General features: G+C 30.0%; 2 protein-coding genes across 3 annotated transcripts; both read left to right on the top strand.

The window, feature by feature from the left end:
- Window positions 1-105: 105 nt before the first annotated feature.
- Window positions 106-4,509, top strand: Osi2 (DUF1676 domain-containing protein Osi2). 2 transcript variants are annotated; one of them, XM_072893342.1, is made up of 5 exons: window positions 106-216; window positions 758-906; window positions 1,419-1,710; window positions 1,954-2,147; window positions 3,952-4,509. In XM_072893342.1, the coding sequence occupies exons 2-5, from the start codon at window positions 780-782 to the stop codon at window positions 4,281-4,283; spliced, it is 945 nt and encodes a 314-aa protein (XP_072749443.1). In that variant the 5' UTR covers window positions 106-216; window positions 758-779; the 3' UTR covers window positions 4,284-4,509. The 2 variants fall into 2 exon arrangements, with proteins under 2 accessions (XP_072749443.1, XP_072749434.1); XM_072893333.1 differs by having other exon boundaries at window positions 109-216; window positions 1,407-1,710.
- Window positions 4,510-11,653: 7,144 nt separating this feature from the next.
- On the top strand, window positions 11,654-14,445 carry LOC140667570 (uncharacterized). The gene is made up of 3 exons (XM_072895647.1): window positions 11,654-11,828; window positions 12,213-12,723; window positions 13,369-14,445. The coding sequence occupies exons 2-3, from the start codon at window positions 12,222-12,224 to the stop codon at window positions 13,698-13,700; spliced, it is 834 nt and encodes a 277-aa protein (XP_072751748.1). The 5' UTR covers window positions 11,654-11,828; window positions 12,213-12,221; the 3' UTR covers window positions 13,701-14,445.
- Window positions 14,446-15,754: the final 1,309 nt, after the last annotated feature.

Below are 15,754 nucleotides of genomic sequence, written 5' to 3'. Positions count from 1 at the left end.
AATGCGCGCGTGATCAGAATTTAGAATTGAGAAGCGGATTCTCCTTTTATTCTTTAACTCTGATTGGTGCGCTAATCTAACGGCACTTGGTGAACCACAGCACGTCGACTGCCAACAGTCGATCTCGCAGACGTTCGAGTGCTGTTCGAGGATCACCACGGGCATGTTTTCTTGATAAGGATGTCGCGTAACGAGTGTCGATTATTTGATAGTTTGGTGAGAAATTATATAATCGTATTTAAATTTTTTCTAAGAAAAGAACAAATATATGTGAATTGTATGTGATCATTTATATTTTTATATATAGTTATATTTCACGTGTTTAGTGATAATATAATTGAGTATTAAATATGTATACATTTGTAACATTTAAAAATATTTTAATATGTTTTGTTATAATATATTAAAATATGTTTTATTATATAATTAAAATAAAATATTATTATATTGGAAAAATAATAAAGAATACAAAATCATATGATAATGACAAAATTAAAAAGAGAGAGAGAGAGAGAGAGAGAGAGAGAGAGAGAGAGAGAGAGAGAGAGAGAGAGAGAGAGAGAGAGAGAGAGTAATTTATACATTATATATTATAATATAGTTTATATTATAGTTACTTTTTAGAAATAAATTAATATTTTTTTTTTAATATTAAGTCTTGATCATTAATATCGCATTCGCATTGTATCTTTCAATGTATATAGTTTTTTTGCATAACCTAACGAAAACATAAACTGATAAAGACGTGTGATTACAGGTGGAATAATTAGAAGAGCAGAATGCAACTGCAGCGGTTGTTGGTAATTCTAGGAGTTCTTTTAGTATTGTCCTTGCTGGTATGCTGTCAGTCTGCCAGTAAAGTTACATTTCAAGATGGCGTCTCTGAACAACAAGTAAAAAAAGAAGGTATAATATTTTATTTTTTAAATTGATATGTGCAGATGTAAAAAATTTTTATTTTTATTTAATAATTTTTTAACAAAATTACATGTATCTAATTATAGAAATTTTTATATGTATCTATTTGTGGAAATGTCTATTTTTATGTACATCAAATTATATAGATAATAATTAAAAATTACATAAAAATTATATATACACATGTAATTAAAAATTAATAAAAATGTTATATCCAATTTAAAAATCACATATACCTAATGTGTTGGATATAAATAAAATGTTTCCATAAATAAGCATTTTTTCTGTTTTACGTAATTCAAATAAATCACACGGTGTATATTTTTGCAATATTAATATTAAGTCATAAAAATTATAACAATTTATTTAATTTATTTAAAAAAATAAATGTCATTCAAGATTGTAATATTTAATTTAAAATAATAAGAACAACTGAATAAAGATAAATAAATAGAATAAATTTAAATAATGTATGTTTATAATTTTAGAAAATTTCGCAGAAACTTCATCGCAACAGAGAGGATTTAATCCTGTTCAACATGTAGAAGATCTATTCCAATATATTGGTCTTGGAACTGGACGAAATGTCGATCCATACTTGGGGAAAGTTAATGAACGTTGTATAACCGGCGATTTAGCTGAATGTTTCAAATCTCAAGCATTAAATTATTTTTCGAATTTTTTCGATCACGATGAATATTCTTTAAGTGATTATGTTCGAGTTAAGAAAATGTCTGATCGAGTGGTAAAGGAAGTACAGCATCAGCCATACGAATATTCTAACGAACCTAGGTATGTCATTATTTTCATAAATATAAAGAGAGATAAGTGAGAGACATAAGGAGAATATATATGTATGTAATTGTATATATTGTACATAATGTATGTAGCTATTGTATAAAGAAAGATGTGTATGCGATTAAAAAAAAGTATATAAGTAATTTTTTTAAATATTTTAATTAGATTTGAATATTATTTGAATTATATTGAAATATAGACCGCATCTTTTTCTAATTAATAAAATATATCTAACAGATCTGGTGAAACAGAATGGGATCAAATGCTTAACTTTATAAAAAGGAAAGCGGAAAGGTTTATTAAGACAATGTCCTTCGAATTGACTATACCTGATACGGAGATTGGTCGCAATGGTTCATATGAGCCAAGATTTCTAGATGAAATTGCTGATGAGATCGATACACTTGAAAATAAGAAGGATACATTATTTTGTAAGTATTTATTTCAAATTTTTTATTTTATTATTATAACACAAAAGAAAGTTTTTAAACAATTTTTAATTACAATATTTTTTTTAATTACAATATTTAGAAAAGTGGGAATATAATATATACTTATGTAATATTTGCATTTTTATAAGTAATTTTTTATATCTTTGTACAATTTAAATAATTCATAGGACATCCATTTATAAAGAAAAGTTATTACTATTTATTAGTTTATATTTCATTACCATGACAGTCTTCAATTTTTAATCACACATTTATGACACATCTAAAGTATGTTACACATAAATATTTGTGCATATCATAATTAGTTAAATTTTTCTTCATTTTTTACATAAAATTAATATAAATAATATCCTTTTTATGTAATATATTTGGAAAGTTAATTCTAAATTATCTATATATATATATATATATATATATATATATAATTTTATATTCAAGTAAAAGATTCTATCTTTGAATATTCTTTTAAATAATAAAATTATATAATATTTTATTGTTTAAAAAGTCTTAAAAGAATAATTTTTCTTAAATTTGTTTAGTATAGTTTTTTAAAATAAACTATATTAAATTAGTTTTACTAATAAGAGGACCATCTCAAACCTATTAAGAACGGATTTTGAGTGTTATATATATTGTAGAGGAGTCTTCTCTATACACGAAGGTAACCGGATATGATGTAACGGCATTTTTCGAAAACATTAAAAAAGAAGGTCAATAAAAACATTTTTCTGACCTTACAGAATTTTCAAGAAACAATTTTTTGTATTGATTATTAGGAATTTCACCTCTCGGAAACCAATGGCAAACCACCGAGAGTATCTTGTCATGAGACTTCTCTAATCTAGGTCGTTCGGAACTGGCGTTAAAAACTGTAGATCTCATATATCTGTGGAAAAATTGTATATAGAGAAGTCACCATCAAAATATTTGGAGGTTCAGGTTGGGAGTTAAAACATCAGATCGGTTCTCCTATAGTTATGAAACAGTCTACCAAAAAGTCTAAACAAAGCTTCGAAGTAGGCATCGGACAACGTCGAAAGACGTTTTAAACCGGTTTATATATTAGAAATGTCAAAAGTAATGATTAGATGAGAAAAAAACTTGATTTATTAAACTAAAATTAATTTTACTAGTCTAGGTATGCCTATTTAAAAAAAAAAATTTTTAATAAAAAAATATAAAAAATAAAAAAGATATTAAAACTTCTACAATGATCATAACTTTGACGCGGTGTAAGGGCTTGAGTCTGTAGGTAACTAATAAGTGACCACCTTGTTATGTCAGGAGTAATAAAAAATTAAATTTACTATAAGCTGTATTCACCTTCACTTTACAAAAAAACATTAATTTGATGGCAGAACAGTATAATGAGCAAAAATATTTTATTAGTTCACTTATTAGTCATGAAAAAAGGGCTTAGGTACCTAGTGGTATACCTAAACTAATAAAATTAATTTTGGTTTAACAAATCGAGTTTTTCACTTAATAGTTATTTTTGACATTCCCAATGATCATACAATAAAAAAATTGTTTTTTAAAAATCCAGTGAAAGAAAAATGGAAAAACATTTATTGACGCTTTCCCTTTAATTTTCTCGGAAATTAATACTTATTGTGACATATCCGGTTATCTTTATGCACAGGAAATGCACAGAAATCTCTCTACAACATATGTAACACTTATCAAAATCGTTCTTAACAGATCTAAATGATCTTTTTGTAAGTTTACTAATTAATTTCTAATCCATATTTATTATTTATTATGAATTTTATATTTGTTTTAGCTCGCCATCAATTCAGAAAGCTTTTAATACCGGTTTTGCTTGTTTTAAAACTTTTCAAATTAAAGATACTACTCTTTTTGCCTTTGATTTTGGGATTAGCTTCGTTTAAGAAGTTCCTCGGATTTCTGGCAATTGTTATACCCGGTTTAATAGGTTTCTTTAAACTTTACAAACCTTATCAAAATTATTATCCGCCAGTTTATACCAAAAACGGCATTGCTAATCCTCATTACGGAGTTTATCCCGATGTTGATTATCATGATCATTATGGAAATGCAGAATCTTATGGTCAGGATTTGGCATACCGTGGATATCAGCATTATAAATCGTAAATTGACTCATTTATTACATTATCAAAAAATAAATAATAATTAAATTAAAAGTCAAACTTTTATATATACTTATAAAAGTTACTTATAAGTGCGATATTAATTTTAGTCGTTTTCATGATCATTATTATATTTATATACTTTTATGTAAGCATACTTTTTATATTTTTATTATATATATTGTATATGTATATGAATGAAATATGTTGTATATAGTTAAAGTATGAATGTGCAAGTCTAGATATTTTTTGTCAATAAAAAAGTAATTATCCATTTTTAAAAAAGATATATCAAATTTATCAATTTTCCTCTCTCGAAAGTTTCAAAGTTTGTTGTATCTTTTCTCTGATGTCAATAGATTCTTTCGCTGTGAGCAATTGTCATCACATAATTTTATTTTAAAAAGAAAAATTTACTTTGAAACCTGTTACTTATGGATCCTGTATAGTGAAATGTGTTAATTAATTTTTTTAAATTTTCCTATAAAACAAATTTAAGTTTATTTCTCTTAAAAAATTGCGATGACGTGTAGGTAGAATAAAGAATGTGAAAAATTATGTTTTAGGTCATAATTATGTTTAAATATTTTTTTGGTAAACCTTTTTTGATCACGATTTGTCACTTATCTTATCTTAGCGCAATTTATCGATTTTTCAATATTTAACTTACTTTTCATTACTTCTGACCGTATTTATTTAATGACATCTAGTCTTTATATATTTAGGTATATATTATGCTCCTTTACGTCATGCGACTTTACAATTATTTGTTAGACATTTTATTTTTAATTTTCTTACTTTAGTTAATATAAAACCAAGTTATTAGTTAAAATTTCTACACTATAAAGTAATAAACTAATTTTATAATAATAATTTATATTAATAATAAAATAAACGTTTTTGTGTGATTTATTATCATATTACATGCAATATAATTAATTAATAACTTGGCTTTATATAATTAAAGCAAAATTTATTGCTATTATTTCGTGATTTTGCGAACATAGATAAATGAATTATAAAAAATTACGATAAAATGGGCGCGCGTTATATAAAAATAAGTTTATTATTAATCAAATTATTAGTGTAATTTTTATTAAATTAGGTGAACTTTATGAATAAAAAAATGTTTTCTAGCCTTTTTTATTTATACTCTAATTTACCTTTGTAACGTGTATATTGAGAGAATCTATTAAAACTCACTCGAATTTGATATGTCGATCTAAAATCTATAATAAGTTATTCCGTCTATGTTTTTTAACTCATCTATTGTACAGTGTGCAGTCTCTACAAATGTGTTACCTGAAAATCAAATAAAAGTTTATTATTTACCGAGCGATGCGCAGCAGGAAAGTTGATGACATTAAAGCTATATATGTTGATCTGTGACATACAAATATAAAATCCAAATTATAAAAATGCCCAATTTAATCGATATTTTAAATAATTATTATTGTATATACCCAGTTTTTCTATTCGATGCATACAATAATAAGCAAGTGATATATAGTGGAATAACTGTATAAATTTTAAAAAATTATTATTTTTTTTATAAAGTAAGAACTTTTATAGAATTTATATAAAATTATTTTTCTTTAGTACACTCTTTGCTTATATCATTTTAATAAACAAATTGAATTAATGTGTGTACATGATTTACATATAACAACTAATATACAAGTCGTAATATATAAATATTTACATTAAAATTGCTCCGCCGGCGCCCGATGTCTTCTAGATTTCCTTCTTCTGTCAAATCATTAGTTGACTCACACATTGTATTTACGAAAAGTTTATGCAGTTTATTATAAGTAATACTTTGCACAACACATAGGTATTTTGAAGAACATTCTCTAATTTTGGGCTTGTGAAACAATATTTGTTTTAAGCGAGAATCGCACTTTAAGTCGAGGTAATTTCAAGCAAAGATTATAAGATTATAAACGGAAGCGGAAGAAAATAAAATTGATGGATAAGATCGATGTGAATCTTATTTGTCCTGATTTTTGTCTCATTGTCAGAGCATATTCAGATCTTACAGTGATTCGAACCTGCTTAAATATGATTCGTTATATCATAGTGGTTTGTAGATATTATGATGTCGCAGAATCATGCTAAGTTGTTCTAGTCAGCTTATTAAACTAAAACATATATACCTTTAAGATGTAAAAAAAATGTGATATTCGATAGGTTTGATATAACGATATTATAAGAGATGAGACGATAAACGATGATTTCATCTTATTCTTATCAGATAATTGATTTAATTCTAGTCGATTCAAATCGAACCGCTTATCGGAACGAAATCGAAATATCACACAAAGGCGAATCATCGGCACACACCGACAATGAAACCGACGCACTAATATGCACTCGACGCAACAAATGCGTTCATCACGTACAAGTTATTTGCGATTCGAGATAATGCTCTTACAGCATTGTGCAAATGATGACTTAAAATTAACTGACTAAATTTTCTTTTTGTAATTGATTAAAGAACCAACATTTTTAATATTAAACAAATAAATATTCAAAATTATTTTCATTAGAAATTTTTAATAATTAAAAGTCAAGTCTTAATAATATTTGTTAAAAACAATTAAAGAACTAATAAAAAGAAGATAACAATAAAAAGAAGATATTTGACATAGGATACATTTCATGTAATTAATTTTTTAAATATTTAATCTCTTTATACTAAATCTGAAATAATTGCAATATAGCAATTTTCGTAAAAAAGTTAATGGTGCATAAAACTCATTGAATATATGTATACATATAATATAAATATAATAAAATTATATGTAGTAAATAAAATTATATAAATGCGGAAGAGATAAAAAGTTTTTTAAAGAAAAAATTATTATTTTTTTAACATACAATTTAAAGTCAAAAGTAAATATATTATATAAGATTTACTTTATATATTAGATTTTTAATAAATTTAAAAGATCTAAATTTTATAGTAATGTACAATTATTATTCTTACACTATAGCAACAAAGATATAAGTTTAGATGCGTGATAACGATGGTTAGGATGGTATTATAAAAAATGTACATTTACTGCGTTTTTCTGTATTAACATTTAGAAATGCCAGTATTTCTTATTGCATCAGATATATCTTGATTATCGAAATGCACATTAAATGGCGTGAAAATTCTGTTCGTGATATTCCACCAATTCTCTCTCAGATGCAATATAAGGAACTATCTTATACGTGAACCGGTCCGATACGATTCTCACTTGTGATCCAGGGAATCGGATAGAACGGACCTGCTGACCAAGTGGCCTCGATTGTCGAGAAGACCGGAAATGACCGGTCTCGCATCGATATACGGAAAGCAAATCGATAGAAATGCACATCGGTGGTATATTGAGAATTGATATTTTCTTAATTGCTGACAAATATATAAGACAATATATATACTGCGATAATTTGTTCAGATTCATTATTTTTCTAAAGAAGAAAATAATGCAGTATATCAAGATAATAGAGTAATTAAATTACATAATAATTTGATTATATTGTTGATAAGCAATTGATGAAACAGAATACTATTTTAGTATTATATTAAAAAATATTTTTATAATATCCGAAAAATTTTCGAATTTAACACGTAATATTTCAAGGCAATAAACTGTTTTATAAAATGTTTTATAAAATAAAAATAATTTTACCTTTTATTTACAATGATTGTATAATAGTAGCGAAAGGAAATACGAACTATGTGACCCTGAATAAGATTAATTTGATTATTTTGATGTTTAGAAGATGCTATTGTATCTACAAATTAGTGCGCTTATAATTATATAAATTTTCTTACACAGTTACAGATAAGCGCAAGTATATATCTATATACGCCAAATTACTAAGAGAACACCGATGCTTATCCTAATTACAAACGCAGCGAAAGCGACGCCTACGTCGCTAAAAATGAGTTGTTCGACTTTTCGGCTTTTCTATACTTTCTATTAAATTGCCGGAAGCAAATTGCAAAGAACGAGCTTAGAAACTTTCTTAATACATATTCTTTTGCCGTTCTATTTTTTATGAAACATTTAAAATGTTTTAAATTAAAATATTTTAAAAATACTACTCGCTCTGAGTTAAACATATTTTATATATATATATATATATATATATATATATATATATATATATATATATACATATAATATTATATGTACTGGGAAATTTTCCACACTTTTATACACATAAAACTTAGCTTTGTGTATTAAATAATGCGACTATACTGTTATATGCACTAAATAATAGTTGATAATGGTTTCTGTCGTTAACACTATGCTTTCTTTCAATTAAAATCGTATTATCTGTTTCCACCATCGCACAACGGTTCTAAGTTAGTATCGCTATTATGAGTGTGGGATCCAGTTGACTAAAGAATTATGTGTATACGCAAATTCATGCGAAAGAATCTTAAGACATTTGCGCAGGGTCCTATATTCCCCAAGGCTCCATATTATATATATATATTAGATTATCTATTAGAAAAATTTTTATTATATTATTTATGTATTTTTAATATATTTAAAAATTTTTTTACGAATTATGTGTTTTGAATTTAAAATAAATCATCAATTTTAAATGATTTTCTAGAGTGATCTTGATTATCTACGTTGATCAATGTAGATAAGGTGTATTTGCATATTATATCATATATAGTTATTTTATTCCGACGAACAAAGTCGAGATTCTGATTCCGAAATGCATGTCTGGAATTTGACGTAACGGTGCACCAAAACACGCTCTTTCTGGCGAGCACCTTATAATGGTGTGATTCGCGTGGAGAAAGATCGGTGTATATGGACGAGCTTTCGCAGCTAGGTCGTGACGTTAACCTCTGTACCTATCTACCTACCTACCTATCGCGAAAGTCGCTCTTACGAGAAAACAGGCTCTAGATTCAAGAACGAGAGAGGCGGATATGGTGCATTTTCTTCGATTTCGCCCACGCCTCATTATTCATCGATTAAGCCTCATTAACCAATGTATTTGAGAGATGCTTTAGATTATGACTGTAAATGTATTATAATTGTTTAAGTAGTTTTTTTTTTAAATCCATTTAGCTATAAATTTGTTCCATGAAAACGCATTAGCCACTTAAATTTCTCTCTGATCTTTCTCTTACACAATTTTGTAATTATTTTTTTTGCAGTAAATCTCATATAAATTTATAGGCCGGTGAGGAAAATTGTGTGTGAAGATTGCTTCGAAGTTTAATATTACATGTAAATATTAAATAAATTTTAAATTAAAATTTCGTAACAGAATACATGTACATATTGCCTATGCTCTCAGTATATTGAAACTTGATGATTCATTTATTACTTCAAATCTTTTAGATAAATATAAATCTTTGTAATTATTTATAATTAATTAGGCAAAATCGCTCAGTCATTATGTATAATAGATGTAAATCGATCGATCATTAATGTTGCATTATGTCTTTTTTACATCAGTTTTTGCAGACAAAATATATCTTACTAAACAGGTTTGACAAGAAAGTATTTTCATTATAATAAATTAATTATTTTTCTTGTACGTACATACGTGTGTTAAATTTAAATCTTCATTAAACGGCTTAGTGTGTTTGACTTGCTTAATCGTCAAAATAATGAAATTATTTACCACTCGATGGACTACTGCATCGGAAGAGTTAAAGTAAACCAAATCATTTATTTTTCTTAGTTTAAATTTTAAATTATTCTTCTTAATTTAGTTTCATTATATCCTCTCAGTATGTAATATATATTTTTTTTAATATATATTTTTTTATTAGGGATTAAATAGTACTCTACAACAGGAAGATTGATATTAATGGCATTTACTAGTTGCAAGTTGTCACTAAACAATGTCTAAATAGAAATTAGCATTCGATCAACCGCAAACATATGTGACGTGTAATTGTAGTAACTTACAGTTGACGATATATTCACTCATTCGAGAGGTACTTTACCTCTCTTTATTTTCTTCGAGACTTTTGTAACGCGCTTTCTACGCGCTCGCTTTGTACTTTGTTTTACAGTCATGTGATGTAAGTAAATGGATTTACAAGTGAGTGTATTAATGAATGACGAGTAAACGGATACCGGATACTATTCACGGTTCAATGAGGATCTGATAGCTCAAACAGTCTGTGTACAACATAATGTGATTAGTATTATCTATACTTATGTGCACGCACCTAAATTTCGCGAATGTACCGATAGACGTGAGAGTTTCTCCTCGAATCCTCGTCATTCTAGAACAAACGTATTATAATATATCCGGTGCATCAATTGCTGCGTGCCATATGCCGTCACCAAAGTATGTTAATTTAGCGTGACAACCACGTCTCGCGCGCTCTTGTTTGTTAACGCTTTTTTGCAATGGTTTTCGCAAAAATTAATTAAATCACGCGACCGAGGCTATTTATGAAGCGCATTTAGTCGGCAATTTCCTCGGACTATAACAACTCGTTTATTTGAGCGCTTTCCCAGCATTATCGAGGCTTTCCTTTGATATGGAGCCTCGTCTCTCTACCCTAAAAGTCCACGAGTGCGTATAGAGACTGTTGAAAATCCGGGCTTAGAGCCACGATTAATGAGTCGCACGTTCGCGTATAAAGTGCCGGGGATGGCTGGCATGCGTGCTCTACATCCGTGACACGGTTCTCGCGGCCAAGCAAGTCGGTAATGGTCCATCAGAACGACAGTGGCTCGCGTGTTTCCGTGCGTTTGTTCATGAAACGCTCGATGCCGTCTCGACTCACACAAGGACGAGAGTGCGATGAGCCGCTACTGCCAGACCGGCGCGACGTTTATCTACGACGCGTACACGATGCGTATCGCGCTCATCGCACTGGGAACTAGTTTGTGTGTGTATGCAGGTGAACGATACGCGGGTTCTCTCCTCCCCCTTGCAAAGGAGATACCTCATGATTTGCTGGTGTTGTCCGCTTTGCGCGACGAGCAAAACCAGTTTGCGCGCAAGGGACAGCGCTTTGCGCTCTATCCTCAGCTTCTTTCGCGGACGGATTCTCGGGTCAATCCTCCCTTCCGCGCGCGAGATCACAAGGCAGTCATGCACGATCTATCCCACCATCGCTGTCGGGCCTACCGCGTGTTCTTAGAGCCGTATCAAAGGCAAAAGTGGGCACCGCTACCACTCGTCCCTGACCGTCACCACCCGCCACATTCGCGCGTCATCCTCTCTTGCAGGTTAGCAGGGGAACCCTATAGACTTCCCCACGGCAAGGTGGTGGGTCGATGTGCAATAACGTCGTGCACATCTCGGTGTCTATTCTAAGGCGGTGATCTACGTATATAAAGTCGTCGGGGCGAGACGCGGGTTTAGAAGCTTTGTAGTACTCGTCGATATACTATCGTCTATCTATCGGGATTGACAAGAGAGAAGAGTGCATCAGAAGGGCTCTTACGGTATCGATCCGTTAATCGAGAAAAGGGCCACAAGTTTTTATCGCAGCGTGTACACATTACGTTCCTCTCTCCTCGCGTTCCTGTACTTTTCGTGGCTTCGGCTCCAGGTGGGTCAATTTATCATTTCCGTTATTCGTGGATCATCGAATGTTGAACTCAATTCGTGCGCGTTCATACATTGCTTGAAGACACGCGTATCGACAGTTGCATCTTGTTTTATCGTCGGTATTTCGTTTGCATCTTGCTGTGTGTCAATCATTGTACTTTTTTTGTAATTTAGTTTTATTATTAAATTATAATTATTTATTTGTAATAATTAATAATTATTGTATGAATATTATAAGAATACAATATTTTTTATTGTACACGAAATTATCTTGTTACGCATATTAAATTGCTTTTAATTGAACTGTAATTGGTATATCAAATGTTTAGGTGTATCCGTAAAATGTATTTTGTCTCTTTGTTTAATTGAATTTATATTTCGACAGAGGAGCATCATGAAGACAACCTTAGTATTGGCATTATTTTGCTTGGGAGTATGTTTGGCAAATCCTTTAGAGAAGAAGGAGAAAATAAGCGTCATGGAGCAGCACTCTATGACGATAACGGATCGAGCTAAATACGAAGAGGAACTTCTTCGTAAGCTCAATTCAAAATGTTCCCAAAACGACATCAGTAGTTGTGTGATGTTGAAGTTGGTGACTTACATGAACAAGTTGCTGAAGAAGGCTTCGATCGAGCTCACGGATGACATTGAAATCAGGAAAACGAGTCAAACGTCGGAGGATGTGATCACGTTCGAGGCTGGAAGAAGTAAAGATGATGAGACTCAATTTCTCGATCTTGTCGCAAATAAATTTTACGCCTTTATTAAATCGAGAAGCATCAAGTGGAGGATTTTACCCGAGGATGATATTGTTGTGTCTGCGTCGGAGGATGAGACTGGCTCGTTAAATTTGGGTCTATCTATCGAGCGCTCTGACAAACCTGTTCAAGACGGTAGTTATTATTATTATTTTTACGAATAATTTTTCACTGTTTTTTCTTAGATAGAATACGCACATTTAGGTAAAATCAAAATGTTCGAGAAGCTGCGTCAAATGTATTTAAAACATACATAATTAATTTTCTTTAAAAGCTTTCTTTAAAAACTTATTTAGACATTTTATATATTTTCATATTTTAAAAGTTGATTTTAAAATAAAATGTCATTTAAAATACATTTAAAATATTTGTAAAAAACCGTTTTAAATTTAATTTCCAAATTTCTTTTATTTTAATTATTCAAATGTTATTAATTATTTGTCATTTTTGTAAAAAAGAGATTATGTCAGTGTTGAGTAAAGAATATCACGTTATACACCTCGCACATTTTTTGCATATCTTGTATATTTAAATGACGTGTCAGTTTTAGTCTGGTTTCGATTTTCGCTGTATTTGCGTGAGTAAAGTTGTGTCACTGACTGCATAAACAAATAGCTTTCTCCTTTGGTTCATTCATACGCTCATTCATTTGCTTATCGCCGAACTTTATTGCTTTCTGCGTGGAAAGTACAATTATGCACGTCGCGCCACTTTTTTGCCCACTGCTTGACTAACTCGCCGAAAGTGACAATGACGTTATTTTTATTTCGCTTTTTACAGGCCGTGGAAAGAAGAATAACATGGGTCCGTTGATTGCGGCGGCTGTTTTGAAGATGGGCCTTATCGGTGGTCTTGCGTTCAAAGCTCTCGCCCTTTTGGTCGGCAAGGCTCTCCTTCTATCGAAGATCGCTCTTCTACTAGCTGGTATCATAGGTCTGAAAAAGCTCTTCTCGCAAGGGAAGCACGTGACTTATGAGGTGGTGGCACACCCTCATCATGATCATGGTCACGACAGCTATTCCAGCGGATGGGGGAGAAGTTTTCATGAACAAACGCCGACCTTCGGACAGCCAGACGCTCATGAATTGGCTTATTCGGCGCACGTAAAGTGAATAATTTTTATGGTCGAAAGGGAGCCAGGATCCAAGGATTGTCCGAGATATCGATGAGAAGTGCGACGTCCTCGGATCCGTATTCTTGAGAATTTCCCGTAGAATTACCCTATAGTATTTATTTGCACTATCCGTTTTAATCTTTTCTTTTCTCTTCATCATCTTCCTTTTCTCATCTCTCTTATCTTCTGCGATCATTATCGTTGCACCTAACTCTCTCTCTACGGTAATAACAAACGTGCTCGGTTTCTTTATTACTATCATGTCCGAATTTCCGGACGACGTACAGCACGACGCATGAATACGTCAATGACGCACAGCGACTCACATATTTACGGCAACGGCGACATTAGGACGTAACATTACAGAGGCAGATAGATAAGAGCACCTCCGATGTGTGAAGGATATTTACGCATTACAAGAATTTTACCTACTTTGGTTACTATACTTATAGATAATCGCGGATACTGCGAGACTCTCGTCAGTAGGACATCAGATTATGCACGAGTGCTGTTATATTCTTCTCGCCCGCAGTATTTAGATCTGTGATATCTCAAGAATTTAACTCTACATTCGCATTGAATATTAAATGTGATTATCCTACTTTTGGTTTGCAGTTTTGCATATTTGCCGCTATAACTATCGTCTCACGTGTTAAATGGAATTTTTGACGAATCCTATTCAGCGTCGGACGATAAATTAGCTCTGAATGTAGAACTAAATAAAAACATGAGAATATACACTCACACATACACACATACACATACATGTATATTATTTTTTGTTATTTTTTCGAATTACTTTAATTTTTCGCGTTTTTAAAATTTTTTAATTTTTTATTCACACTCGTACGATAATATTTATTGAGATTGGATTTTATATTTTTACATTAAAACTGATTTTTAAACAAATCATTTTTGACGTTTAAGTTTTATTCGATTTTAAGCAAAATACCAAAGGTTTAGAAATCGTTTAAGTTTTTCTGATGGGAATTTTGAAGGCTTCTTTTGAGGATAATTTTAGACTGTAATGAATTGTAAGAGTGTCTTAAAATTCTATGCGTAAATAATTAGTAAATAGAAACAAATTAGTGAATCAGTAAAATATAATTATACAAAAATTTTATGTAAATAATTTAAAGATAGATCAGCTTTTCCGTTATTAATTGCGAAATAGAATATGTCTTTAATAGAGAGTCTTGTAGCAATCTGCTTGACGCAATGGACGAACGAGCTTATGGTTCTTTAACAGAAAGACAGAAAAAAAACAGACGCACACAACGCTCAAGTGACGAAAAATAGCACATTAAGCGCGTGTATAACTATGCTTTATTTATATTTATATTTACATCATTTGCATCTAATTTATATTATGTATAATTAACAAGACTGCGAAATGTATTATATAATATTTTTTTATATTACTTTTTTACATAAAATAAAATATTTATTATTTTTATAGAATTGCACTTATCTGTCATACTTACAACTATAAAAATATAAGCGAATAAAATAATTTTATTTTTGACTTTGTTGTATATGACAATAATGTGTTTTTGCATACATTGTTATTTTATCTGAATATTTAAAAAAAAGGGAGATAGGATTTTTTATCTTATTCAAAGAATTATCGAAACAAGATTTTGATATTGAAACATTTACATTAATTAATAAGGTTTATTGTTTTTAATAAAATTTTCCAGGATGCCTTTCTCTTTCTCTGTTCCAACATTTATTATATATTTAATCCTACCTATAAATAATATATATTCTTTTTTTATTTGTCACAGCAAAATATGATATCATAATTGCTCAGTTTTAATGCATGTAGTATAATAAAATAGTATATGTAGTAAATATAACAACAATTATAATTTATTATTACAATCTCGTAATGCTCTACTGTTTCTAAAACTGCAAAAAAGATATAATATTTCGCATTAAATTTAAGATTGTCCTCCTTTTTAATTGCAAATAATCAATGTTTCTGGTGAAACAACTTTCGAGTAAACCGAAACGGATACGCTCAACTACACATTGACTAAACATAAGTTT

This window comes from Anoplolepis gracilipes, chromosome 1 (assembly GCF_047496725.1).
Source record: "Anoplolepis gracilipes chromosome 1, ASM4749672v1, whole genome shotgun sequence".
In the NCBI taxonomy this organism is placed as follows: domain Eukaryota; kingdom Metazoa; phylum Arthropoda; class Insecta; order Hymenoptera; family Formicidae; genus Anoplolepis; species Anoplolepis gracilipes.
The sequence above is the reverse complement of the archived record's forward strand: the minus strand, read 5'-3'. Positions and strand labels throughout refer to the sequence as shown.

What these genes read in the sequence shown, in the direction of transcription:
- LOC140667570 (XM_072895647.1), top strand. Translation starts at nt 12,222, where the DNA reads ATGAAGACAACCTTAGTATTGGCATTATTTTGCTTGGGAGTATGTTTG. An exon ending in TGACAAACCTGTTCAAGACG is followed by an intron (nt 12,724 to 13,368) that starts GTAGTTATTATT and finishes CGCTTTTTACAG; the next exon opens with GCCGTGGAAAGAAGAATAAC.
- Osi2 (XM_072893333.1), top strand. Translation starts at nt 780, where the DNA reads ATGCAACTGCAGCGGTTGTTGGTAATTCTAGGAGTTCTTTTAGTATTG. An exon ending in ACAACAAGTAAAAAAAGAAG is followed by an intron (nt 907 to 1,406) that starts GTATAATATTTT and finishes TTATAATTTTAG; the next exon opens with AAAATTTCGCAGAAACTTCA. An exon ending in TAAGAAGGATACATTATTTT is followed by an intron (nt 2,148 to 3,951) that starts GTAAGTATTTAT and finishes TATTTGTTTTAG; the next exon opens with CTCGCCATCAATTCAGAAAG.